Source organism: Stigmatopora argus, chromosome 18, assembly GCF_051989625.1.
Source record: "Stigmatopora argus isolate UIUO_Sarg chromosome 18, RoL_Sarg_1.0, whole genome shotgun sequence".
NCBI lineage: Eukaryota > Metazoa > Chordata > Actinopteri > Syngnathiformes > Syngnathidae > Stigmatopora > Stigmatopora argus.
The window spans coordinates 3,045,357-3,071,583 of record NC_135404.1 but is presented as its reverse complement, the minus strand read 5'-3'; the positions used below and the strand labels follow the sequence as shown (position 1 = coordinate 3,071,583).

Genomic DNA, 26,227 nt, shown 5'->3' with positions numbered 1-26,227 from the left:
CTATTGGAACAATAAAAGTGATTTTCATTCTCGCATTAATTACAATGTCTAGTTTAAAATCAACTTTCCTGTTGAAATGTAATTTACTGTCAGCAACATCTGCTTCCCTCAATTCATTTTACAATTTTGGTGAGTAATGTGGTCTGAGTTTTTGCCCCTTGGGGATGACATCATTGTAAAAAAAAACCAAACAAAAAATATTTAATTTCCCAATCACACCATGAAATCCACTCAAGTTCACTAAAAATCAGATCAAATTACAACCGCCCGTACAAAAATAGATAGTTACCTCATACAAGTAACTCTGTTCTACAACCACTACTGCGTACTTTATTTCAAATTCCTCTTCCTTTAGAAAAAAAAATGACAGTGCCAGACGCATTGTAGTGGAAACACTATCGATTTGCCAACAAGCATCATGGGAGATGTATTTTTCAAGGAAAAATGTTCAAACCATATGTTATTACCATTTCAATAAACACAATAAATAATAATTAATAATACATTTACTCATTATCAAACGAAGAAATAATTTTTTTGAGGTTAGATATCGCTTTACAGGTACAACTTTGACAATATTTTCCAGAGCTGATTACAAAGTGAATTCCGGAGAAAAAAACATGTTATATTATTGGGAGGAAAAATATTGGACAAACCAAAATACGTAAAATGGCATTTAATTGTTGTTATTTTTGGAATTTTTTTTGAAAATTTGACACTGGCTATGCCTACAAATCAGAAATTACATGGAGTTCATACTTTCGGCGTTGTGGGGCGCTAAAATGACAGTTTATTTCATTGGGGAGAAGCTGCTCCTGTAAGAAATCAAAGTACTAGCTGAACTCATCTCATCTAATTTTCTGAACCGCTTTATCCTCACTAGGGTCGCGGGGGGTGCTGGAGCCTATCCCAGCTGACTTCAGACCGGAGGCAGGGGACCCCCAGAATTGGTGCCCACCCAATCGCAGGGCACAAGGAGACAAACAACCATTCACGCTCACACTAATACCTAGGGGCAATTTAGAGTGTCCAATAAGCCTACCATGCATGCCTTTGAAATGTGGGAGGAAACCGGAGTACCCTGAGAAAACCCATGCAGGCCCAGGAAGAACGTGCAAACTCCACACAGGTGGACCGAGCTGGATTTGAACCCAGGTTCCCCATTAACCAATGGCGGCCTTATTAATATCTGTTTCATTAAAAAACAAAAAACAACAACAACACACAAAATATCTCTCAACTAGAAAGCTTTATTAAATCATTAGTGGTTAAGCAATGAAAAATTTTACAATAATCAGTTACAACAACGTTATTTTCCTTTGAAGTGCTGATCATTAATCCACTAAAGATAAATTGTGCGTTTAAAATAGCTAGAATATTCTATGTTCAAATATGTGTGTCAATTTTGGTTCAAGAAACATGTAAAAGCAGTGTATGTGCCAGCAGCTTTCTGCATTATATTCTTTTGTAAATGTGAAATGTGTATGAATTGCAGTGTGATTATTTACAAAAGATAAATGCATACGTACATGTTACTGAATTCGAAAAAGTAGCTGAACTTGTCTTTTAATATATTTTAGATGATTTCCTGTAGTTCCCCCAGCCTATATTGCTAGAGGACATCCGAGCTTTCCCTTACAATTGAATACACATATGCCAGGCAAATGTGTTTTCCAATTTTACTGCTTTTGTGAACTGAATTGTTAATGTGGATTTGGCAAAATGTTGGCAAAATAACTAAGCTCCAGATGCAGACTCGGCATTACACAATCATTTTGTGCTTACTTCAGGCTGCTTTCAGAATACAGGTCAGTCTAACTTGGTCTGTGTTGTGCTATGAAATTTGCTCAACATGTTGGTCCTCATCACAGTTCATAGAATGAAAAAAAAACACAGACAGAGAAATAATTTTTGCAATTAATTAACACTAATATATAAAAAGTGAAACCAAAACCAAGGACCTTGGAATAAGCTGATATATATTCTTTTAACGAACATGATTCTTTAAAATTGATTTATTCTTTTCAGGCACGAATCATGAATCTTTTATTTTTTTCTAACCCTTAAAAAGAACTCATTTAACTCATCGGCAGCAGTAGAGTCTAATTAACTTTAACTGGGAGGAAGCAAGTTTGCCCATCCGAGTCAAAACGGATTATGTGTCAAACAAGTACATCACTCTGCTCATTAACATGTGTCCATCATGTTAACGTAATTTTGAGAGGGGCAGAAAAACACTGCCAATGCACATTTGGCAGCTGCAAAGACTGACAGACACTCAAAAATATAAACGTTCTTCTCTGAGGGCCGCTTTTGGAAATGCTGCAAAGGTCAATTTGAAATGCTCCCAATTTCATTTGCTAAACAAAAGATGGGAATAAAATACATATATCCTTTAATTTTTTTTTTTAAATCTTTAAGTGTTAACTCATCATTTGCCATTGACAGAGAAAGATGTCTGAACTATTTTGGCTGAGAGGGTTGGCAATGCTTGGTCCTCAAAATACTGAATTTATCCACAGTTTCCTATGTCCATTTCAACATGTTCCCAGGTTTTGAGTTAATGGAGAGGAACTATTGTAGTGACTAGCTCCATCTCGTGTTAAAAATGGAGAAGTGCAACAGAATGGCTATATTTAAGCTTCTTGTCCGGCCCCTATTTGACAATATTGATTTTTTTTGGCAGATGAAAAATGAGCAGTGGGCCATAGTTTGGGCACCCCAGAAGTCGAGAATGTTTCACACTGCCTTCACAAATTCTTTGTTTTAACCAAGTATAATAACTTTTTTTCTAAATGACTTGCCACCTGGAACAACGCTGGTTTAGTAGTACAAAAAAAAGTAACACACAAAGACTAAAACATGTAACATTAGTGAATTAGCACAAACTATCTGTTAATAGGAGTTTATGACTGGTAGAATGGTCAAACCACAATACAGGTTAGTTGTCAAATAATTTTATCAAAAACATTGATATTTGATAACTTGAAGGTATTACTGCTTTTAGACTTTGAGGCACAGTGTGTGTGTGTGTGTTTTGGTATGGGTTCCAAAAGTAAAGTAAATTGAAAGAGAATAGCATTGATCTGTTCAATCGCACATTATCTAGTCGCTGTCTCTTTCTTTTTCCTCGTCATCATCTAAGACATCATGGCTTTCCTCCTCTTCATCTTCATCATCACCACCGTTCATCATCTCCATCTCCACTTCTACACCTTCTTCATCAACCTCATCTTCTACTTCATTGAAAGGCTCAGCATTCTGAGAGACCTCCACCATTTCAGTGCCTTGGATAACCTCAACGGCGCCGTCGCGAACTTTCTTGACATGAAAGGTGAAAGGGGGAACCTTGTACACAGCAGTTTTGGAACGGGCATAAACCACATGATCTGGCGTGAAGGCTTTCTGCATTTTGTCACGTGATGTCTGGAGCTTCTGCTTGCGTTCAGGGTTGACGCTCATGCGTGTTCCAAGCTTTCCCATCTTTTTCTCAATGTTGTGTCGGGTCTTCTCCAGGTTCTCCTTAGCTTTTTGCTTAGTATTCTCTATATTCTCCTTAGTTTTCTGCTTGGTCTTCTCCAGGTTTGCTTTGGTCTTTTGTCTTGTCTTCTCTATATTTTCTCTGGTTTTCTGTGTGGTCTTTCCCAGGTTCTCCTTAGTCTTTGCCCTGGTCTTATCCATCTTCTCTTTGGAGAATACTTTCTTCAGGTTTTGCACACGTTGCAGGCTGCTGCGCTTGATACGCTCAGCACGAGTTTCTTCTAGGACATCCTCAATTTCCACTCCCTCCTCATCTGAGGAAAGGTCAATAGTGGGCTTGTTTTCCTTCTCCCCCTCTTCCACCTCTTCACCAGTCTCCTCTGTCGCTTCCTTGAGCTCCAGCATACTTCCTCCTCTGCTTCCTGATACAGACTCAGATACCCGCATGGATTTGGAAACATTGAGCTTTGAGGGAACCTTAACTTCATCCTGTGAAGAAGAGAAAAAGAACAATTATATATCATTAATGCAATTAATTTAGTTGATTTAGAGCACAGTATCACCAAAGTCAGGCGAGTGAACCCCTACACCACGAGGTGGCCCTTGATAAATCATTTGATTTGGAATTCCCACCATTCTATGTTGAAGTGCTCAAGAAGGCCATTTAACTATCTAGAGGAGACAATAGAACCAAATGAAACTTTTCATTCAATCTTCTGTACCGTGTATCCTGGCAAGGGTAGCGGGGGTTGCTGGAGCCTATCTCAGTTGACTGCAGGCGAAAGACTTACTACACCCTAGACTGGCCGCCAGTCAGTCGTAGGACACGGATGGACAGATAGATGGACAGACAGACGGATAGTCGGATGGACGGAGGGACGGGCGGAGGGGCAGAGGGGCAGTCGTAGGACACGGATGGAGAGATAGATGGACAGAAAGACGGATAGACGGATGGACGGAAGGACGGAGGGACGGAGGGACGGGCGGAGGGACGGAGAGGCGGAGGGGCGGCGGGGCGGCGGGGCGGAGGGGCGGAGGGGCGGAGGGGCGGAGGGGCGGAGGGGCGGAGGTGTGGAGGGGCGGAGGGGCGGTCATAGGACACGAATGGACAGATAGATGGACAGACAGACGGATAGACGGATGGACAGAAGGACGGAGGGACGGAGGGACGGGCGGAGGGGCGGTGGGGCGGAGGGGCGGAGGGGTGGTGGGGCGGAGGGGTGGTGGGGCGGAGGGGCGGAGGGGCGGCGGGGCGGAGGGGCGGACGGGCGGGCGGACGGACGGACGGACGGACGGACGGACGGACTGACGGACGGACGGACGGATGGACGGATGGACGGATGGACGGAGGGACGGATGGACAGATGGACGGATGGATGGATAGACGGATAGACGGATAGATGGAGATAGATCTAAAAACAAAATGACTAGAGGGAGGCCATTCACTTATGTCAATAAGACTAGAGGATTCACTCATCTCTGTCTTGCCAGAGGGCATACTTACAGAGGCAAATATGTATTAAACATAACAGAGGTTGGGCAATGGAAAAATACCTTTGGCGAAAGCACTGTGCAAGTTTATCATATTTTCAAAGCAAAGCTGCTCCAAAACATTCCATTGTGTTCACATTGATAGATAATGTGACTGTTACCTGTTACTGCATGTTCGGAAAAAGTGAGCAGCTTTTTTTCTCCAGTTAACTTACTACTTAAATCTAGCAGCGGTTCTTAACCTTGTTGGAGCTACCGAACCCCACCAGTTTCATATGCGCATTCACCGAACCCTACTTTAGTGTAAAATTAAATGTGATTTTTTTTTAAATTCAAGATATAAATTCCTCACAGCACTGATTGGCCATCATGTTTAGACATAAATAGATAGGTAACAAGTAAGTTATTTATTTATTAACTTACTTATTACCTATCTATTTATGTCTAAAATGCCTTTCCTATACATCTGCATTCTCACCCTCTTGCTACTGTGACAACGAAATTTCCCGAATACGGGATGAATAAAGTTATCCAATACAATCCAATGTTTTGGAAAAGTTTGAGCAAACTGTGTAAGTAAATAAATAAGGATTTTGGCTTGTAAATGGGCTAATGCTTGTAATAGTGCTCGCATTACAGATGAGGAAGCTTTTTTTCCTCTTTAGGTTTTGTGACCCTTCACCTTTGGAATACAATGCACTATGGATTGCTAATGAAGGGATGGAAAAGATGTGCAAGGAGTGGGAGGACTTCCTTTTTCCATTGGGATAAAACTTGGCAGTGAATGTACCCATAAAAGGCAACATATTTCAGTGTTGTGTGTTTTTCTTTGGCGGTTCAAAACAGGAACATAATTTTCTGAACAAAAGACACAGGAAGCTATGTTACTCTGCTGTCGCATGAACTAAGTCCCGATCCAAATTGTATGATGCTTCAGAGAGGTGGAAAGGTGGAAATCTGCTTTGATACCATCAAAAGCTGGGAGCTGGAGGCAAGGGACATTAGGGTGGGGCACAGAGTGGAAGGGGTCTCCTTTCTATTGTTCTCTGAGAGTGGTTTTATGAAGGTATTGTATTGCAGTATCTTGAATAGAAAGAGGAATCCCGGCTTTCCTGAGCAGCTGCCTTGAAAGGAAAATGGAAAATATTTGCATTGTTGAAATTCTGGCTTCAGTTTGGATGATAAGTCAATTGCTTGAAACTCCCAAAATTTGCAATATAAACCAAACAATAAAGAATGATCTAACGCTATCGTGATACCTGAATTCTAGATACATGGGTTAGGAAATAAATCTACGATATTCAATTAAAGAGAAAAACAAGCTATTACTAAATTGTGGGTGGTGGGGTGGGAGCCACAAACATATTTTTTCTCTTTCACAGACAACCTGTAAAAAAAACGTATTTACCAACTACAGTAATACTTGGAGTTTTGAGCTTAACACGTTCCGGGACCGAGCTCGTATGTCAATTTACTCGTATCCCAAATAATTTTTCCCATAGAAATGAACGAAATTAAACAGATTAATTTGTTCTCACCCTCTGAAAAAACACCAAAAACAGGATATTGCAATTGAAAAACATATTTTCATTGGTTCTAATTTACCATCTACTCAGAGAGAGGGAGAGAGAGAGAGAGAGAGAGAGAGAGAGAGAGAGGGAGAGAGAGAGGGAAAGAGAGAGGGAGAGAGAGGGGGGAGAGAGAGAGGGAGAATGAGAGAGAGAGAGAGGGAAAGAGAGAGAGAGAGAGAGAGAGTGAGAGAGAGAGAGAGAGAGAGAGGGAGAGAGAGGCAGAGAGAGGGAGGGAGAGAGAGAAGGAAAGAGAGAGAGAGAGGGAGAGAGAGAGAGAAGAGAGAGAGAAGAGAGAGAGAGACAGCAATGCGCTCGTAACAACTAGAGTTCTTCACCTAGGACCTAATCAAGACTTATTGTCACTTTTGTCACTTTGTACCACTTACCCATGTTGAATACTACTTATATTACTTATTTATTATGTTTGTTTGTTGTTGAGTCCATAGACTCTGCGAGTGGTGTGCTCTCAACGACTTGTCATTGAACGTCTACAAAACCATGGAGCTCATACTGGACTTCTGACGGAACAAGGCCGCTCTGCTCTGCTGAACTCACTTGGACTACTTATTTATTTATTTTTCTGCTTGTTTGTTGTTGTTATTTGTGCACTACATGGTGAAAGCTTTAAATCTCATTATACTTGTATACAGTAATCCCTCGAATATCGTGGCTTCAACTATCGCGGCTTCAACTATGGCGGCTTCAACTATCGCAACTTCACTAATTTTTTTCCGGGGTAAATTTTTTGTTGTTAATTACATTTTTTGTAAGTTCATAAAAATGCCACTCCTCTGTCCTCCGCTTGCTACTAGGACTCAGCACTGAAGTTAAAAAAAAATTCTATTTAAAGTTTTTCCCAGAAATAGCCTTGCAAATGAAAAGGAATTCCCTTTGTCCCAAAACCTTTCCGGAACATTTTAATTTTAATTTTATCGAACTAGAGGCCAGTCGATGGTAATTTTTCAGAAATTACATCCCTATATCAAGAGGTAGCATTTTCACTTAAAATATTTTGTTTACAGAAATGGCATTATATGTCTCATCTCATCTCATTTTCTGAACCGCTTTATCCTCATTAGGGTCGCGGGGGTGCTGGAGCCAATAACAGCTGTCTCCGGGCCAGAGGCAGGAACACCCTGAATTGGTGGCCAGCCAATCGCAGGGCACAAGGAGACAAACAACCTTGCACACTCACACCCATACCTAGAGGGAATTTAGAGTGTCCAATCAGCCTACCATGGATTTTTTTGGAATGTGGGAGGAAACCGGAGTACCCAGAGGAAACCCACGCAGGCCCAGGGAGAACATGCAAATGGATGGACATGACCTGGATTTGAACCAAAAGCCCAGATGTGTGAGGCCAAAATAAAAATAAAAGTGCAGTAACAATTTCTATAAAATATCACACCTTTTATTACGGGCAGCCCGGTGGGGCAAGTGGTTAGAGCTTTGGCCTCACAGTGGGAGACCTGGGAGCAAATCCAGGTCGGTCCACCTGTGTGGAGTTTGCATGCTCTCCCCGGGCCTGTGTGGGTTTTCTCCAGGTACAGACGCTCCCCTACTTACGAACGAGTTACGTTCCGAGCGATTGTTCGTAGGTGAATTTGTTCGTAAGTTGCTTCAGTGCTATATTTTGTATTATAATTTATGTTTAAGGCCTATATAAGTATATTGAAGGGTTATATAAGTGCATTTGTATGTTTAAGGCTTGTATAAGTAACCTGCATTGGTTTGTACTGAAAAAAACATTTAATAAAATGGAAAGAATACGTACAGTACTGTATACATACTACCGACGGTCGAACGATTCAAGTTGTATGCCTGTGCAACGCTCACCATTTTCTCACCCGCATCAAGCTTCTTTATTATTGCCACTTTCGTTTCAAATGAAATGGCTTGCCTCTTCCTTGCACTACCACCCTCACTAGAAGCCTTTCGCTTTTCACCAACCATATTGAATAATGGATGCACGAGATATTTAATGATAAAAATGAAAAAAGTTCTTTGCGCACTTACGCACTGCAACAAACTGGAAAGAGGAAGGTGGATGGTGGGTGAGCTCTCACAGCGCCAGGCGTCTGTATTAGCGGCGGAAAGAAGCACTACTCGGAAAAAGGCGCACAATACAAAATCTAACTTACAGCATCTCTTTCCAAAAATTTTTCAACATATGCCATATGCGCAGACATGTTCGTATGTACCATTGTTCGTAACTCGAATGTTCGTAAGTTGGGGAGCATCTGTACTCCGGTTTCCTCCCACATTCCAAAGACATGCATGGTAGGCTGATTGGACACTCTAAATTGCCCCAAGGTATGAGTGTGAGCATGAATGGTTGTTTGTCTCCATGTGCCCTGCAATTGGCTGGCCACCAATTCAGGGAGTTCCCCGCCTCTGCCCCGAAGTGGGAAAGGCTACAGCTAAACCATCCCCCCCCTCCCAACACGTGACAATGGTGACGATAAAGCGGTTCAGAAAATGAGATGAGATGAGAGAGAGACATTTTTTTACAATGTGATATATTGCTATGACTTGCAGCATCTTGTGGATGGCCATTTCTGCCATATGACAGTGGTTCACTAATTCATACGCATGACATGGAATAAACCAGTGCATTCAAATCTTATATGTAGATGAAACATGTACTGAGTATGTGGGAAAGTTCAAGCATTCCCCATGTTGTTGACTTCCTGAACCTCCTAATTTAATGGGACATTGTTTTCCATGAAGCTGCTGTGCCAAAGGCAGGAAGGTACATTCTCTAAGCCATGGAAAATCGACAAATCAAGTATGCAGTGTGTTTATTAGATTGTCTTCATGTGTTATGTTATTGAATGCACTTTTATTATCCTGGCTTTTTTGTTGTAATTGTCAATTACCATCTCAAACTGCCAGAGAGAAATTCTTTGTGTGCTTCCACTTCTACTACTAAATAAGTTTCTGATTTATTCCTTTTCTAGAAATTACTTTCTTGTGGTTTGCTAAAAATGACTCACATTTGAAGGCTTTCAACACCACATGCCACATGTTTTAGTCAGGCTTTTGACAACGTGGGCATCGCTTTTCATGTGGGTAGTGATTTTCCAAAACTGAAGTGGCCATGTTGCTAACAACAATGTTTCGACCGATTGAGAAGCCCTACTGACTTTTCACTAAAACTTGAGCAAGAATTTCAGCAAAGCAAATATTTTCAGTTTTCTTCAAAAGAGGTTGGTCAGGCAAGCCAGGATTCCTATTTCAAGGTCATGTTTACCAAAGACATCTAAGTTATGTAGGCAAAGTGTATTAAAACATGGTTGCGTGATTTTAAACCCAGAATCATTCTGTACCCGAATCTAAATCCCATTAAAAGGTTTTCGAAATTAATCCAAAAGGCCCTTCAAACAATCCCTTCCCTCTACTATTCCTCACTGATTTTTGCCTACGGGATTCAGCCGATTTAGGTTTGCCACTACCAAATACAATGCTTCTTTTATGTGCAAACTGGGTATAATCATTAATGACTCGCAAACTTAATTAGAGGATGCACAGTAACTTACCCATGTAAAAAAATCCTATTTCTGTGCATCATGGGAATGCTTTATTTTTTTGTATACACAATATATATATATATATATATATATATATATATATATATATACATATATATATTATATTTAAATACATGTAATTTTAGTACATAGTAAGAGCAATAAATGGTATGGTTCTGGCAGAGACTTCTTTGTTATTCTGAGGTTGTTATTAATAATGATTATTATTCCTGAAAGAAGTATCTAAAACAAGCAATACAAAAAAAATTACATATCCATTGAGTCTTTCATTCATTTTCTGCACCGCTTTATCCTCATTAGGGTCACAGGGGGTGCATTATATACCTTGAGATACGAGCTTAATGCGTTCTGGGACTGAGCTCATATATCGATTTACTTGTATCTCAAATCAATAGTTCCCATAGAAATGAACTAAATACAAATTAATTTGTTCCCACCTTCTGAAAAAAACACCAAAAAACAGGATATTACAATGGAAAACAATATTTGTATTGGTTGTAATTCACCATCTACTAACAGAGTGACAAATAACTAGTGGTTATGATGTTTAACAATAAATTGAGGCAGTATTCAATATACAACGCCAGAGCCGCCAACCTCCGTCGACCCCATTTCAGGAGTACCCTTGTGCCATTTCAGGAGTTCGCACTAAATCGATATAAAATGTAAAAAAAAAAACGACCAGAGACATTACACGAGGTAGTTGCGGGGAGAGAGCAAGTGCCCCTGATGTTCTTATGAGCAGCCAACGAGAAGTAATATAAACTCCTCGTATTAGCGATCACTCTGCCATTTGCGCTGAAGGACGGAAAAAAACACTGAAAAAAATGCAACGCTCCGCCCAGTGCTCGTAGATATCTGTTATACACGAAAGAGATGCGGCAATAAAGAGTGCACTAAAATCATAAAGAGCCTCTCATGTCATGGCCCCCTGGCTTTCTCGTATCTCGAGATAATTATTTGCTCGAAATTTTACTCGTATCTCGAAATGCTCGTATGTCGTATATATATATATATATATATATATATATATATGTATGTATATATATATATGTATATATATGTATATATATATATATATATATATGTATGTATATATATATATATGTATATATATGTATATATATATATATATATATATATATATATATATATATATATATATATATATATATATATATATATATATATATCGGGCTGTGGGGGCAGCAGCTTCAGCCACCCCTGACTTAAGGGAATGTTCCAGAGTGCAATGACTCATTATAGTATCTAATCAGTCCAGGGACTGAGCAACAATATTAATCACATGGCATGCCTAGCTCGAGGCATGTGTTTATTGCACTCTTTCAACAACATTTTTCAGGTGAATCGTAACTATATGGGGCACGTTGTGTTGGGGTTTGGTCATTGTGGATATTTTCCCTTGTGTGTCCTGTCCGCGTGATTGCAAATGTGTGTCACCTACTCTGTCTTTCTGGTTCTCCTTTCCTCATGTGACCCAGGTGTTTGCAATTGTCTTGTCAACCGTAAACGTAAAATCGATTTTCGTTCTATCGCTTCCATCCCCTCCCAGGTAAAATTGCTGGCAACAGGGGGTTTCAATTTCAAATTTCTTCTTTTAATAACTACCACAACTTATACTGTGTGACCTGGTTTGACAATGAATGAGAAAACCTCGTGGTGACTTTTGAACAGATTACCACTGTCCCTGAAAGGGCATATTTTGGTCATTATGGTGGAATCATGTACTTTTTTAAGTGGTACTCGGCATGATAATAAAAAACAAACCCTGCTCTAAAACATGCTAGATCTGGTTTATGTGTGAGTTCGGAAACTGTGCAGTTTAAATGTTGTATATACAAGTGATATGGAACAATCAATGAATGCTTCCGTGTCTATCAACTATACTTTTTGTGATGTAGGTCAATCTCTAAATATGCATTCATTTGATGACTTCTGTTGTCCAACTTGCATGCGAGCGACCGTTTGTATACTCTATGGAAGCTTTCTATCCTCAGCCCACACTGCAACCTCTCATCAGCTCTGCGTAGTGGAATCCCGTCATAACACAACCCTCTCTGTTACTGTTTTCCTGTTTAGCTTCAGCTAGCACGAACTCCCTGCTAAGTCTAAGCCAGATGTCTTTCTGAGTGTGCATGCAACTGTGTATACCTGCATGAGCAACCTCAGTACTGTCCAGTGTCGGAGCACACATTCCATTACACGCCTTACACCGAAAACACTGTGTCACACACATGCTGTGGGATTTTCCAGTAAATCCCGGAAAACACAAAATCGTCATGACTTAACGGGTGATGTAAAGAGGAACTGAATGCGGTTCAAGAGGCAAACGGGGACACGATATTTCCATTTTATACTGGCCGACTAAATCAACCTATTCAACCTATTCCTGTTTAACTTAGAACTCAAGTGCAATGACTTCATAAACACGTGCAGACTGCCAAATGGTAATGGAATTGCAACCTTGTAAAAAAAATTCTTGTTTCTTCAAGACAGATCCAAGATGTATTTTCCGAACATTAATTTTGTTTGCTGTGGAATAGATTTGATTTTAAGAGGGTTATATTGTAGATTTTGAATTTGTTCACCACACAGTATTGAGTCATTTTTCATTCATTTCATCATACCGTGCATCCTCGAAAGAGTTGCAGGGGTTGTTGGAGCCTGAACCAGCTGGATTTTGGCAAAAATCACCCCCTAGACTGGTTGCCAGTCAGCCATAGAGCACACAAAGAGATAAACGACCATACGCACTCACAATCATACCGCCACCAGCGGGAATCGAGCCTTAAATGAAGTCAGGCGGTATTAAGTCATTTGCATTCTCAATTGTCAACGACACGTTTTTACCATGTGTTTCATTTTATATTCACTCTTGAGTCCTACTTGCTGTTGATCATTGGATAAAATAATATTATGTACTGTTTTGGTAGGGCGGCCCGGTGGAATGAGTGGCCTCACAGCTCTGGGGTCCTGGGTTAAAATCTAGCGTCCACCTGTGTGGAGTTTGCATGTTCGCCCCGGGCCTGCGTGGGTTTCCTCTGGGTACTCCGGTTTCCTCCCACATTCCAAAAAGATGCATGGTAGGCTGATTGGAAACTAACTGGCCCCTAGGTATGAGTGTGAATGTGAACGGCTGTTTGTCTCCTTGTGCCCTGCGATTAGCTGGCCACCAATTGAGGGCCCAAAGTCAGCTGGGATAGGCTCTACCCTAATGAGGATAAAGCGGTTCAGAAAATGAGATTGAGATGAGAGACTGTTTTGGTATTGTGTGTATAGACACACATGGCTTTGTCCAAACTGCATGGCCAGTGGGCCAACTGCGGGCCCACAGCTGATTTTGAAAATATGATTAAATATGGCCCACGCAAGAATTTCTAGTTCGCCTTAGATTTGATTGCACTTCTCATCTTTAACACTAGATGGAGCTAGTCATGGTGCCTGTCCTTTAGCCCAGGGGTAAAAACCTGATTGTGTTGAAACTGGTGCTATTTGGTCAGGCCCAGGGGAGTGATCGAAACTGGCTGGTCATCCACGGTTTCCGGTTTGGGTACACCTGGGTACCACAGTGACGGTAGCATTGCAGTGTACTTGATGTAAGACAGTACCGTGTCTGTGAAGGTCCTCAAGGTCCTCAACAACTTTTTTGCCCGCTTTGAGCTCCAAGCCCGCCACCCAGTCACACCAGCTCAACCTCTAGTACATCCCACACCAATCTCGGGAGGAAGCTTCACCCCACTCATTGTGGAGGTAGTGGATGTGAGACGTGTGCTCCGTGCAGTCAACACTACGCCACAGGACCGGATGGAATACCACGCAAAGTACTTAAGGCCTGTGCTGACCAAGTAGCACCAGTTTTCACAGACATTTTCAACCTTTCACTAGAACAAGCCTCTATCCCAGCCTGTCTAAAATCGGCCAACAGCATCCCAATACCCAAGAAGTCACACACTAACAATCTGGGCGACTACCGCCCAATAGCTCTCACAACAATCATCACTAAGTGCTTTGAAAAATTGGTACTGAAACACATCAAAGCCTGTCTTCCCCTATCCACAACCCGCATCTGCTCCTGGATTAAGGACTTTCTGGTCAACCGACCCCAGCATGTGAAGCTGGGTTGCCACCTCTCATCTGCCTGAACCCTCAGCACTGGCTCGCCCCAAGGCTGTGTGCTGAAGCCACTTCTCTATTCGCTCTACACACACGACTACAGACCCACACACCCTGAGAACATCATCGTGAAATTTGCGGACGATACAACGGTGGTGAGGATGATCACAGGGGAGAATGAGACAGCCTATACAGATGAGGTCCTTAGACTCAGCAACTGGTGCTCTCTCAACAACTTGGCGCTGAACGTCTCCAAAACCAGAAAACTCATCCTGGACTCCCAACGGAACAAGGGTGCTCTGTCCCCCCCTGTATTTCAACGGCGAATATGTGGAGCGAGTCGAGACTTTCAAATTCCTAGGAGTCCACCACTCGTGCCGTCGGCCCCCCCAATTCAATTCAATTTAATTTCAGTATTTTGTTTTGCATCAATAAACTGATATAGAAAATGAACAAATGTAATAAATCGATTTATCTTGGTTTTGTTTTTTGGACTGTTTTTTTTCTCTCCCTGGACAATTTCTCTTAATTATTTTTTTGTTTCAGTAATGTAAATATAATTATATATACAGTCGTCTCAAAACGTTTTGGGACCCCTGAACATGATTTTTCTGTTGAGGTGTCCAAATTTATGCGCCTGCCTACTTTTGTTTAAGTAATTACTGCACACTTTGTGTAAACTCTTTGAACTTCGTTTACCTTCTCAAATATCACTGTTTGTTTCCTATATGATACATTTACAACCAACAACCAATGATTTATAAAGGAAAATCTTGAAAATGATCAGGGATTCTCAAACTTTTTCATACAACTGTATTTTGCAATATTTTTATACCGCTAGGTTATTTTGTTGCATTTAGCCCTTAACACATTCACTGGCATTGATTGACATCAAATCCATTTAAACTGGGAAGTCTGGTATTGAGTGAAGTTTCACTGCCATTGATTGTGAAAGACGACCAATCCAATTTCATTGGGAGCCTGACAGTAATTGAATTACTAGTTAATATTGAAAAATAAATACATTTTAAAAACACGATTAAAAAAAGGCACTTCCAATCCCCAGTTTAACAAATGAAACTGGAAGACTTTCAAGTTAACTATGGATTTCTAAAGGCTTTCTGAAAAAATGTGGACGTCCCTAAGTCTAAATAATGTTGAGTGAGTGTACTTTTTGGGGAAACACATTGCTCGAGAGACTATCATGAGAAATAAAGTAATGGTCAATCTTGGGAGGGAGCTCTCCTTATTTTTCCAGTAGTTCCCTTTGGCCACAGAGGAAAAAGACTGCTATATAAAGTGATGGCATGCCACAGCTCCCCCCTCAAAGGGAGAGACAGGGATGAGTCACCCAGCCTGCTGTTGCACTGGAGCATGGCATCGTGCTTCTCTGCTCCTCCCACCATACCACCCTCTTTCTTATATTACTCTTTTTTAAAATCTGCTTTTCTTTTTTCCATTTTCTTCAACATTCATGAATTCTTTTCATTCCTTACCTCTCCACACCTGCATTTGTTTTCTAATTCCTTTGTGGTTACATTGTAGCCACTGTAGGAAAGAAGTCTAAATGTGGTCTATTAGATCAGTGTGAATAAGACAGATCAGCATAAGCACCATGGCAACATAACAAATATTTCAGTTTGTTTTAGTTCCAGATAACCCTAACAGCTACGAATACATTTTCTCTCCACCTCTGGTGTATTTTTTTTAAAGCTATTGGCCAATAAGATCGTGTTGACCTCCAAAATGTTGACTCAAACCAATCCAGTTTGCACACACTTATCTTGTGAACTTAACCAGAGTAACCCTGTTTTTATGCTCCCATGAATCTAACACAAAATAAAGGTTTCCTGAACTGTTTCCAAGGTTGCAGACATGCTTAAGTGAGGAAGCTGTGGAGTATTCTGTCTTTTAACTCTTCCTGCAAGACACAGCTTGCCATTGTCAGCTGTCTCTGGAGATTGCGTTTCCTACATACTTTGGTTATGTGGTATTCTGATCATGTACTTTCATGTCGGTACATACAGATACACATATATTAAACAAATTCATACTCGTACACGCAAATGTAGTCTGGAGTAAAGAACATCAACATGAAGAACAAAAATTTATGGTATTGCCCAGGGGTGGGCAACCAGTCCTCAAGGGCTGCTGTGGGTGCAGATTTTTATTGCAACCGATCCAGCAAAGACATTTTAACCAATGAGATTTCTGCAGAAAACAAGAAGCACCTGACTGCAATCCACTGATTGCACTTGTAGGACACCAGATTGGTGAAAAGGTGTCCTCTTTATGGGTTGGACTTAAAACCTGCACCCACTGCAGCCCTTTGTGGAATAGTTTGCCCACACCTGGCCTAATTCAATGATTTTCTGACCACTATTGTAATAAAAATGATTTTTTTCACGTTTCCTTAAAGTGAATATCACCTACAATTTGTTTTGATGCTACAATCACTGTGTTGTTATCAGCTAGAACTAACTTAGCCTATATTATGTACATTTCCCCAAGCTTGACTAACACTGTCATGGACCCAGAGTGGGATGACAGTAGCCAGTGCCATGGCTACCTCGTGTTAGTCTTTTCAAAAACAATGGAGGAGTCTGGCATTTATGGTGAGATTTATAAAGGTGGAAAAGAACCTTGTTTCCTCAACTGTTGTTTGTGTTTGTACTCTACAGTTTACTTTAATATGCCAAGAATGTTAGGTCTAGTATTGAGCCTTCATTGGCTTTAGGACCAGTTTGTATCTTTTTTTCTTATTTTGTTTTTTTGTTGTTGTATGGTTTAAGTTTAAAAAAATCTTTTGTGATTTGATCAGTTGTTTTTTTTCGTCACATTTTTGTTTACTTTTTTTATGAATTCAAGTTTCTTTGTTAATTTTTGTCATTTTCAAATGATATTGTTACACTTTCTTTTGCTTTGATCCATTTTGTTCTAAGAATTTGGTTTGAATTTTTGCTTTTGCTTTTCCTCAGTTTTTAAAAAATATATTTTATTTTCTGTACTTTTGTTTTCCCATTTCTTTGTTAAAATTTAAATATATCTTGATTCAATTTTTTTTGTAATCATTTCACATATTTTTGTGACTTTCCCCCTGTTTCTTCTTATTTATAATTATTTGGCCAATGCATTGGGTCTAAAAAAAAAGTGTGTCGGTCCTCTTAACATACTTCAAGAGACCTTAAAATGGAGTCAGTCATATCTAAAGTGGATTTTTATGGTTACATGAGGGGTATGTGAAATAAAATAATTGGTAAGTGTGAGAGAAAGATTTTCAACACCACTTAAGAGAAATAAAGAACAAAAACAGAATAAAAAACAATAAACAAAAATACATATATACACATGCTCCTTAAGTAGACGCCTGATGGTGTAGTGGTTCAATTGCCTGACTTCAGTGTGGGCAGGCACGGGCTTCATTCCCAATGGTAGCAGTATGATTGTGAGTGTGAATGGTCGTCTGTCTCTCTGTGTGCACTAGGGCTGACTGGCGACCAGTCTAGGGTGTAGTCTGCCTTTTGCCCAAAGTCAGCTGGGATAGGCTCCAGCAAACCCCGCAATGCTCACGAGGATCCAGTACGGAAGATGAATGAAAGAATGCTCCCCAAGTAGTGGTGTTATCGCAATATGACTACGATATACTTTCCAGAGGACACCATATGAGGGGAAAGGGAACCTAGTAACCAAAGGATAAGAAGAAGAAAGATCGGCAGTTGTGTGTGATAGGGTACACGGTCAATTGGTCGCCAGCCTTTTGGTCACCGATCTTTTGGTCGCCGATCTTTTGGTCGCCGATCTTTTGGTCGCCGGTCTTTTGGTCGCCCGGAAGGTTATTGATAATTACCATTTCAATTGTTGCTCAAATTCCCTAAATACAAACTGCGAATTACTATTTAGTCATACTTAATGCCCTATTAATTATTAGGCCAAAGAAAAGCTCCAAATTTCCCAGACTTTTATTGTTTTTTGTTGGAGAACTTGTTAAGACCCTGACTGACGTAGCTTCTTAAGGGGACAACTACTGCATACAAACTCTTATACACTCACACGTCGGCTCAGTGAAACTGCTCATGGCCATTGTTGGCTTTTATTGATGCATAGACCGTGTTGTTTTACCTTGTTTACCGGTCTTTTGGTTGTCGGTCTTTTGGTCGCCGGTCTTTTGGTCGCCCGTTGTCGTGGTACGGGCGACCTAAAGACCGCGACCAAAAGACCGGCGACCAAAAGACGGCGACCAAAAGACCGGCGACCAATCGACTGCACACTAAGCTGTATTGTTTAGGAATTGCAAATGGTATTACGTACAGGAACAGTATTAGGAAAAAATACCTGTTCACTCATCACTAAATTTTGGTATCTGATTGTTAGTCCAAGCATCAACTATATTATTTACCTGGCTAAGAATAAGACATTTGATGGCTTTATTTTGCCTCTGTCCAGTTCTATACTACCCCATTTCAAAGATGTTTTTTTAGCTACATTTTAGTACATATCTACTCTTATTATACACCTAGTCAAAACAGAACTGTTAAAATGTACTGTAGTACACGATTAAAAAAAAAAACATTGGCCCCAAGCCTTTTACTCAATTATACTCTTCAACCGAGGAAGTCCTGAACTGATGGAGTCGGGAAAATGAACCTGTGACAAATATTACATACACGGATCACCACCAACACATATAAGAAAAATTTAAAAAACGATCACAAGATCATCTGATGTTTTAGTATTTCAAAGTAAGTCTCATTTGAGAAGAAGGCAGAACATTTCTACCTCATATTCCCTTTTTAAAGATCAAATAAAGATTTTTTATACAGTTTGCTCTATCACAACACATCTTTTGTTTGTTTTTAGGCCAATATCACAAGCATTTCTAAAGAATTATCACCAAAATCACATGGACAATGGAATCATATGAGGAGACAAAATGTGATTACAGTTTAATGTAACCGCATCTTGGAAATATGAGTCATCTGCATCTGACTTGTGTGCAACAGGGAAGAAATAAACAAGTATTTTGTTTAAAGGGTTTGACACATTTTCAATAGTACAAATACAACCAAATTCCAGACGGTCGTCATGGATTTTTCTTGGTCTTTTGGGGGTTCAGATCAGATGTTGAATTTGTCCGTCAATTTTTAGGACAATTGTTATGTTGCTATATAAATGTATAATGTGACTTGACTTATTTTGCATGGTTTGCCAATTACTACGTGTAATTTAAGCACTCACTAACTGAAAAATTTAAATTGTGGAAAATAAATCCCAATAAACTTATTCAAAATTCTAAGGGTGGTTTTGCCAATCTTTTCATAGTATATAGTGGAAAATTAAATTTTATCTGCCATTTCATGAGTATCACACTGATGGAAAACAGTGCCAACGAATCTGGACATTTTATTGATCAGATGCTCAGAATCAGGATTTTAGATTAGATCAGGTTTTGTTTGCCATTTGCTACATAAAATATTTTGATTAAATATTCTTGGTCCGGGCAATTCTTTGCCTCAGGAAATATTCAATTTAAACAATCCTATGTTGTGATGTTCATGTCATCACAAGTTATTCAGTTCCTGTGACAGATCTTCATTAAGCAAAAAGGAACACATTCTCAGTGCTTCTTTCCTTCTCACAATCAAACAAGTATGTGATAGGGGCTATTTTTAGACACCTCTCACTAAACGTTGTCGCCATACTTTACATCAGTGCCCTGCACCCTCTTTATGCTCTCATTTATTACTTCACCATCATTTTTTCTCACACACCATTTGTAGTCCTGAGAGAGAAAAAGGGAAAAAAGTAGCCTAGTGGTCTCTGTTGAAAGAACATTTCACATAATCTGTCTTGTAAAATTATCCCAGAGCTTTTTAGACAATGATGACCATATTTGGGCCTGGGTCGTCTTGTGAAAGAGGAGGTGGTTTGCTCATGATACAGTTGGAATTATAACTCCTGACTGGGTGTTCTGTCTAATGTCGCAAAGTGGTCCTGATTTTTATAGGTCTAGAAGACAGAAAGGGGATATTAAGATAATCTCATGTTTGGAGCAAAATAATAGTTTTAAGTTTCAGGTTCACTTTTATCCCTATTTTAAAGGCATTCTCGCTAATTTATCTTTGATAGCAGCTGTGCAAATGGGACATTAGCTGTACTAATTAGCTCCCTTTTTTGAATGATCTTTATATTAATGAACAAATTTCATGCACTTCAACAACATACCACTAATGTTACTTTATATTAGATCTAGCAGTTATCATGGCTTTGAGCCAACAGTTTTACGTAGTACTTCATTAGCTAAACATTTTGCTCCCAATCTTATTTTTTTAAATCATCATTTTGCTCAAAGTGTTGTTTTTTTATTACCTGAGGTTTGTTAAACTGTAATTTACCATTAACATTAGCATGAATCACAATATTTGAAGATTATCTTATTACTATTCCCACTTCAGGAAAACCATGCGGGTAAATATTCAAATTTGGCGTAAGGAGCAGGAATAAAGCCAATGGATGGGATGGTGTTTAGAGTTGGTTAGGGTGTGGTTGCTTGCGGAGGAAAAATATAGAGTGATTGGTGGGAGAAAAGAATAGGTTCCACATTGTTGAGTAGGAAGAGGTTTTGCACAGTGAACAATGGCTGCCTGTCCAATGAATCAGCTGTCTAAATATGGTCTTTTGCTCCTCATCATAACACACCCAGCCTCTCCCAGCTCAGTGGGGATGGGATACTTCAGCACGTTGACATTCACCTCCTAGAGTTAAGCATTTTCACCCGTCACAGTGATGTGAAGCAAAATCTAGGGTTACCAATTTGTACCCTGCACTTAATAGTCGTCTCTGTTTATCTCATTCTATCAGTTGGCATTGGATGGTGTCAATCTTGCACATTGCCCTATTTTGGACAAAGGAGCTTGGTTGCCCTCATTGAGCATCAGCATTGAGTTGGAATGCAGTGACAAATAATTTGTACACCAAAATACATGTTTAATTTCCCACAAAATTGCCCTGCGGAAGACTGGCCACAAATTCAGGTTGTCCCTTGCTTGCTGACCATAGTTGGCTGGGTTATGCTTCACCGCCATTACCCTTGTGAGGATAAGCGGTATTGAAAATGGATAAAAAAGAAATTAAAGGATCCATTTTTGAAACAACAACACTCATCTATTTAAAAGAAAAACAAACAAATACGCCACTGCCACCTTTACATTGACAACATTTCTATTCATCCGATCAGAGTGCAGATTAAAATTATGATGGAATGCACTGTTTTTACGGACACTAAAAATGTTGATCCGAGACTGAAAAGGTCGAAGACCCTTTGACACAGCGATTGACCAAATATACACCAGAAATAGTAGCATTAGAAGAAAAGAAGAATAAGAAGCCGTAAGAACTTTCACGTCAACTGCACGTACATAACTCTATCCATTTCTGCGCCAAATATTAGCATTACGGTTAGCGCGTCGGCCTCACAGAGGGAGACCTGGGTTCAAATCCAGGTCGGTCCACCTGTTCAGAGTTTGCATGTTCTCCCAGGGCCTGCGTGGGTTTTCTCCGGGTACTCCAGTTTCCTCCGACATTCCAAAGACATGCATGGTAGGCTGCCTGGACACTCTAAATTCCCCTAAGGTATGAGTGTGAAGGTGAATGGTTGTTTGTCTCCTCGTGCCCTGCGATGGGCTGGCCACCAATTCAGGGTGTCCCCCACCTCCGGCCCAAAGTCAGCTGGGATAGGCTCCAGCACCCCCCGCGACTCTAGTGAGGATAAAGCGGTTCAGAAAATGAGATGTGAAGATGAGGCCCAGTGCGTCGTGTGTCAGCCTCACAGTTCTGAGATTGAGGGTTAGATCCCAGGTTTGGACCATCCTCTGTGGAGTTTGTAGTATGTTTTCCCTCAGCTAGAGTGGGTTTTCTGAGGGTACTCCAGTTTCTACCCACATCACAAAAAACATGCAAGGCAGGTTGGTTGAATACTTTAATTTGCCCCTAGGAATGAGTGAGTGCATTATAGTTCTCTGTCTTCTTGTGCCTTACGATTGGCTGCCCACCAATTCACGGTGTCCCCCGCCTGGTGCCCATAGTTGGTTGGAATAGGCGCCAACACCCCCCGTGAGCCTTGTAAGGATCAGCGGTACGGAAAATGAAAGAATATGTCCAGCATTGTGTTTGTCCCGGATACACACCAGTTGAGTCTTGCGCCCACCAAGTCTTTCGCTTACTCTACGTCTACAAGCATTGGGAATAACAGAAACATATCCCCTGCCTGCGGCCCATAGTTGGCTGTGATAGGCTGCAGCAGCCCCTTGAGCCTTGATAAGCGGTACGGTAAATGAATGAATGAATTCATTAATGAATAACAAATGATTACTTCCATTGTCTTGCTGTTGAAATGGATTGGGCGTCTATTGTCCTCATTAACCCATACTAACACATACCTTATGAACTGAACTTGCAGTGAATGAATTAGGGTAATGATAATTCTTTAATAAATGTCTCCTGCAGTTACTATTGTCATTGAAACGGTTAAATATGCACAAAGTCAGCTGGGATAGGCTCCAACACCCATCGTGACCCTAGTCAGGTTCAGGTCAACAGCATTACAAATAAATTTGAGCATTGCTTTATTTTTACTTGTTTCTTTACGTATGTTTCTTTAAAGAAGTTGAATATGAAATTATGACATTGCTGGTAACTACTTGAATCATCTTGGTAAAATTGTACGTTTGGAAATTCATCGGTGTTAACCTTAGGGTATTCAGTTTTGCATGATTTGATATGATTAGGAAGAAAATGTGATCTTCTGAGGACGGCCCATCGGATGAGTGGTTAGTGTGTCACCCTCATAGTTCTGGGGTTCAATCCCAGCTGGGTCCTTGCAGTGTGCATGTTCTCCCTGTGCTTGCGTGGGTTTTCTCTGGGTTCTCCTGTTTCCTCCCATATTCCAAAAACATGCAGGGTAGCCAGGTTGAACACTCTAATTTGCCCCTAGGTATGAATTTGTGTGTGAATGGTTGTCCTTGTGCCCCATGATTGGCTGGCCACCAATTTTTGGTGTCCCCCACCTGGTGCCCAAAGTCAGCTGGGATAGGCTCTAATACCAGCCTTGACCCTTGTGAGGATAAGCAGTTCAGAAAATGAATGTCACCTTCTGTTTAGAATTGGCTAAGATTTTTGTACTGAACAATGAAAAGCGAGTTTATTACTTTTGTCAAAAATGTTCTTTCAGACACTCATTGTGCGTCTGAACTAACTAAAAGGAATTTTTATTTGAGCAGCTGCATTAAGAACGAAAGAAAGAGAGAGTGTGGTTGGCCCAAGACATGTTGTCTGAGTCAAGGGTGGAAACTCTGAATGTTCTTGCACCACTGTGTAAAAAAGCTGCAAGCCATTATATATCACACTGCTGCCTCAGTGGCTAAAAAAAGAAATAGGGCTCCCCTCAAATCTCTTCAAAGGGGAAAAAAAGCAAAAAAAGCCCTCAGCAAATATAGTACTGTATTTGTTTCCCTCTTTCTCCTGTATTATCTTAAATACAACCTTTAAATTTGGTGGTATTTTCCATCTTTCTTGTGAAAATGGGGAAAGACAATTTTCTTCTGAAAGGATTATGTCCGACTTTGACAACTAGTGAGAGTTCTCACATGTGAAGGCTTGTATCCATCAGGTCGATCCATCATGTGGTAACGAAGGAAAATATCTGTAAGGCACCTGAAGTGGATTCCAAGTGCTGAACCAGTGTGTGCGAAAGGGTGGGGCAGGGTTAGTGTAAGGCAACATCTGGACTTTAAAAAAAGCTCACAGTAGCTTTTCTTTTTTACAGCCAGAAGTATGCTTGATAATAAAAGTTGTTTATAAGTTTTGCCGCCTGATTGTGTAGTGGTTCACTTGCCTGACTTTGGTGCGGGCAGGAGTGGGCTTGATTCCCACTGGTGGCGGTATGTCTGTTACCATGTTTGTTATGCTTTTACCTATCTTGGACAGGTCTATTTGTAAAAGAGAGATTTTCTTTTAAAAAAAAAAAATCAATCAAGGGGCTTGATTCCTGCTGGTCATGGTATGATTGTGAGTCTCATTCCTAGGGGCAATTTTAGAGAGCTTGCCATCCATGTTTTTGGAATGTGGGAGGAAACCGGAGTACCCGGAGAAAACCCATGCATGCAAACTCCACACAGGTGGACCGACTTGGATTTGAACCCAAGACCACAGAACTGTGAGGCCGACACGCTAGCCACTCATTCGCCGGGCCGCACTCTATTCAGTTTTTATTTATATGAAGATTATTGATAATAATAAGCATTATACAAATATTGTTAAATAAAATAGAAATAAATTACGACAGTAAATTGAAGCAGTGATCCACAAGAGCGATATCGCTTTAACCACACCCTTTAAGTTACCTGCATTTGTAGTATTTTGGCTTCCATAAGATTCAAAACCAGCATTTACTGTACATATATACTGAATTCAGAATTTATATCCCCCAAAAATATTGTTTCCATTTTGTAGAGCAGGTTTTTATTTTATTCTGAAGTTCCAAGTTTTGGTCACGAGGGTGCCACACCCATACATCCAACCTTACAGCGCCTTTCAATCAAAATCAGACACACATTTCATGAAAACAAACTCTCACCTGGTAGATCATGACTTTAAAGTTGCGTCTCTTCAGCAACTCGGCCTCATTGGTCTCCAGCTTCTTGATTTGTCCTCCTTGCTTCTCCAAGGTGGCTCTCACAGTCTTGACATTAACGCTCACCTTCTGCACTTTTTCCATCATCTTGTTGACGCTGTTGGATGTGGTGCTGTGGTTCTTGGTCAGCTTGGTCAGCTCGCCCTGTATGTTGGTGACCGAGCGCTCCATCTCTTGCTGCCTGGACTCAAGTCCACTTTGGGTCTGCTGGATTTGGTCCACAGCACCGATGATCTTGTCAAGCAAAGATAGTACCAGCACCCCATTCATCTGCTCGTCTGGCTTGCCCGATTCATCATTGTCGGCAGCATCCCCTTCGGTTTCCATGTTGGTCAGCTCTTTCTTTGCTGCTGCAAGGATATCATCTTCATAGTCTAAGTTAGAGATGTTGACCTCATCTTCTGAAATCTCAGTCAGGGACTCAGGCTCTATCTGAGCACTTGCGTACTCCAGTGCTTCCATTGATGCCATGTCAGTGAAGTTTTAAGGTTAAGTGAAGAGATCAGCCTTCTTCAGTTGTTTCTCTTCGTTCCTGCTGTTGGATTTCTCACCTTCTATTGGAACTCTTTTACGAGTAGAGATCCAGGTATAAATTCACTCTGTCTTTGTGAAACCCTGAGTTCAGGCCACTTTGGAGGTGGTACCAAACAAAGCTGGATATTACCACATGAGCTCTGGGATGTGAATGCCTCACAAGGCAGAGAAACCTTTAAGTCAAGCTGCAACCAACAGTGTTTTCTCTCTTAGCCACTCTCCTTTTTTCCATTTGCCTCTCCCCCTTCATTTAAACCCCTCCCTTTTACCTCCCCATACACAAATGGGATGGACACAGAAAGAAAAAAAATGACTCTCCAACTCTAACTTTGTGGGTCCACCCCTTTTTTCCTATCAGTGTGGTTGGAATAGTTACATAGTAGATACATTAGAGGAGAGCTTCTCAAACCCCACAGAAATATGTATATATATATATATATATATATATATATATATATATATATATATATATATATATATATATATATATATATATATATATATATATATATATATATATATATATATATATATATTTATATGTATTTATTGATGTATTTATTGAGACATATTATTATATATTGATACAGACAACCATTCAGGCTCACGTTCATACCTAGGGGCAATTTAGAGTGTCCAACCAGCCTACCATGCATGTCTTTGGAATGTGAGAGGAAACCGGAGCACTCGGAGGGAACCCACGCAAGCCCGGGAGAACATGCAAACTCCACACAAGTGGACCCCAGAACTGTGAGGCCGACGCGGTAAACACTTGTACT

At 40.4% G+C, this 26,227-nt stretch overlaps 1 protein-coding gene across 1 annotated transcript; it reads right to left on the bottom strand.

Annotated features, from left to right (window-relative positions):
- Positions 1-1,230: 1,230 nt before the first annotated feature.
- On the bottom strand, positions 1,231-25,632 carry cavin1b (caveolae associated protein 1b). The gene is made up of 2 exons (XM_077626338.1): positions 24,858-25,632; positions 1,231-3,969 (listed from the first exon to the last, which is right to left on the bottom strand). The coding sequence occupies exons 1-2, from the start codon at positions 25,383-25,385 to the stop codon at positions 3,106-3,108; spliced, it is 1,392 nt and encodes a 463-aa protein (XP_077482464.1). The 5' UTR covers positions 25,386-25,632; the 3' UTR covers positions 1,231-3,105.
- Positions 25,633-26,227: the final 595 nt, after the last annotated feature.

Bases quoted from the DNA above. Each gene is read 5' to 3' on its own strand.
- cavin1b (XM_077626338.1), bottom strand. From the start codon at position 25,385: ATGGCATCAATGGAAGCACTGGAGTACGCAAGTGCTCAGATAGAGCCT. The intron at 3,970-24,857 runs GTGAGAGTTTGT...TCTTCTTCACAG, and splicing joins TTAAAGTCATGATCTACCAG to GATGAAGTTAAGGTTCCCTC.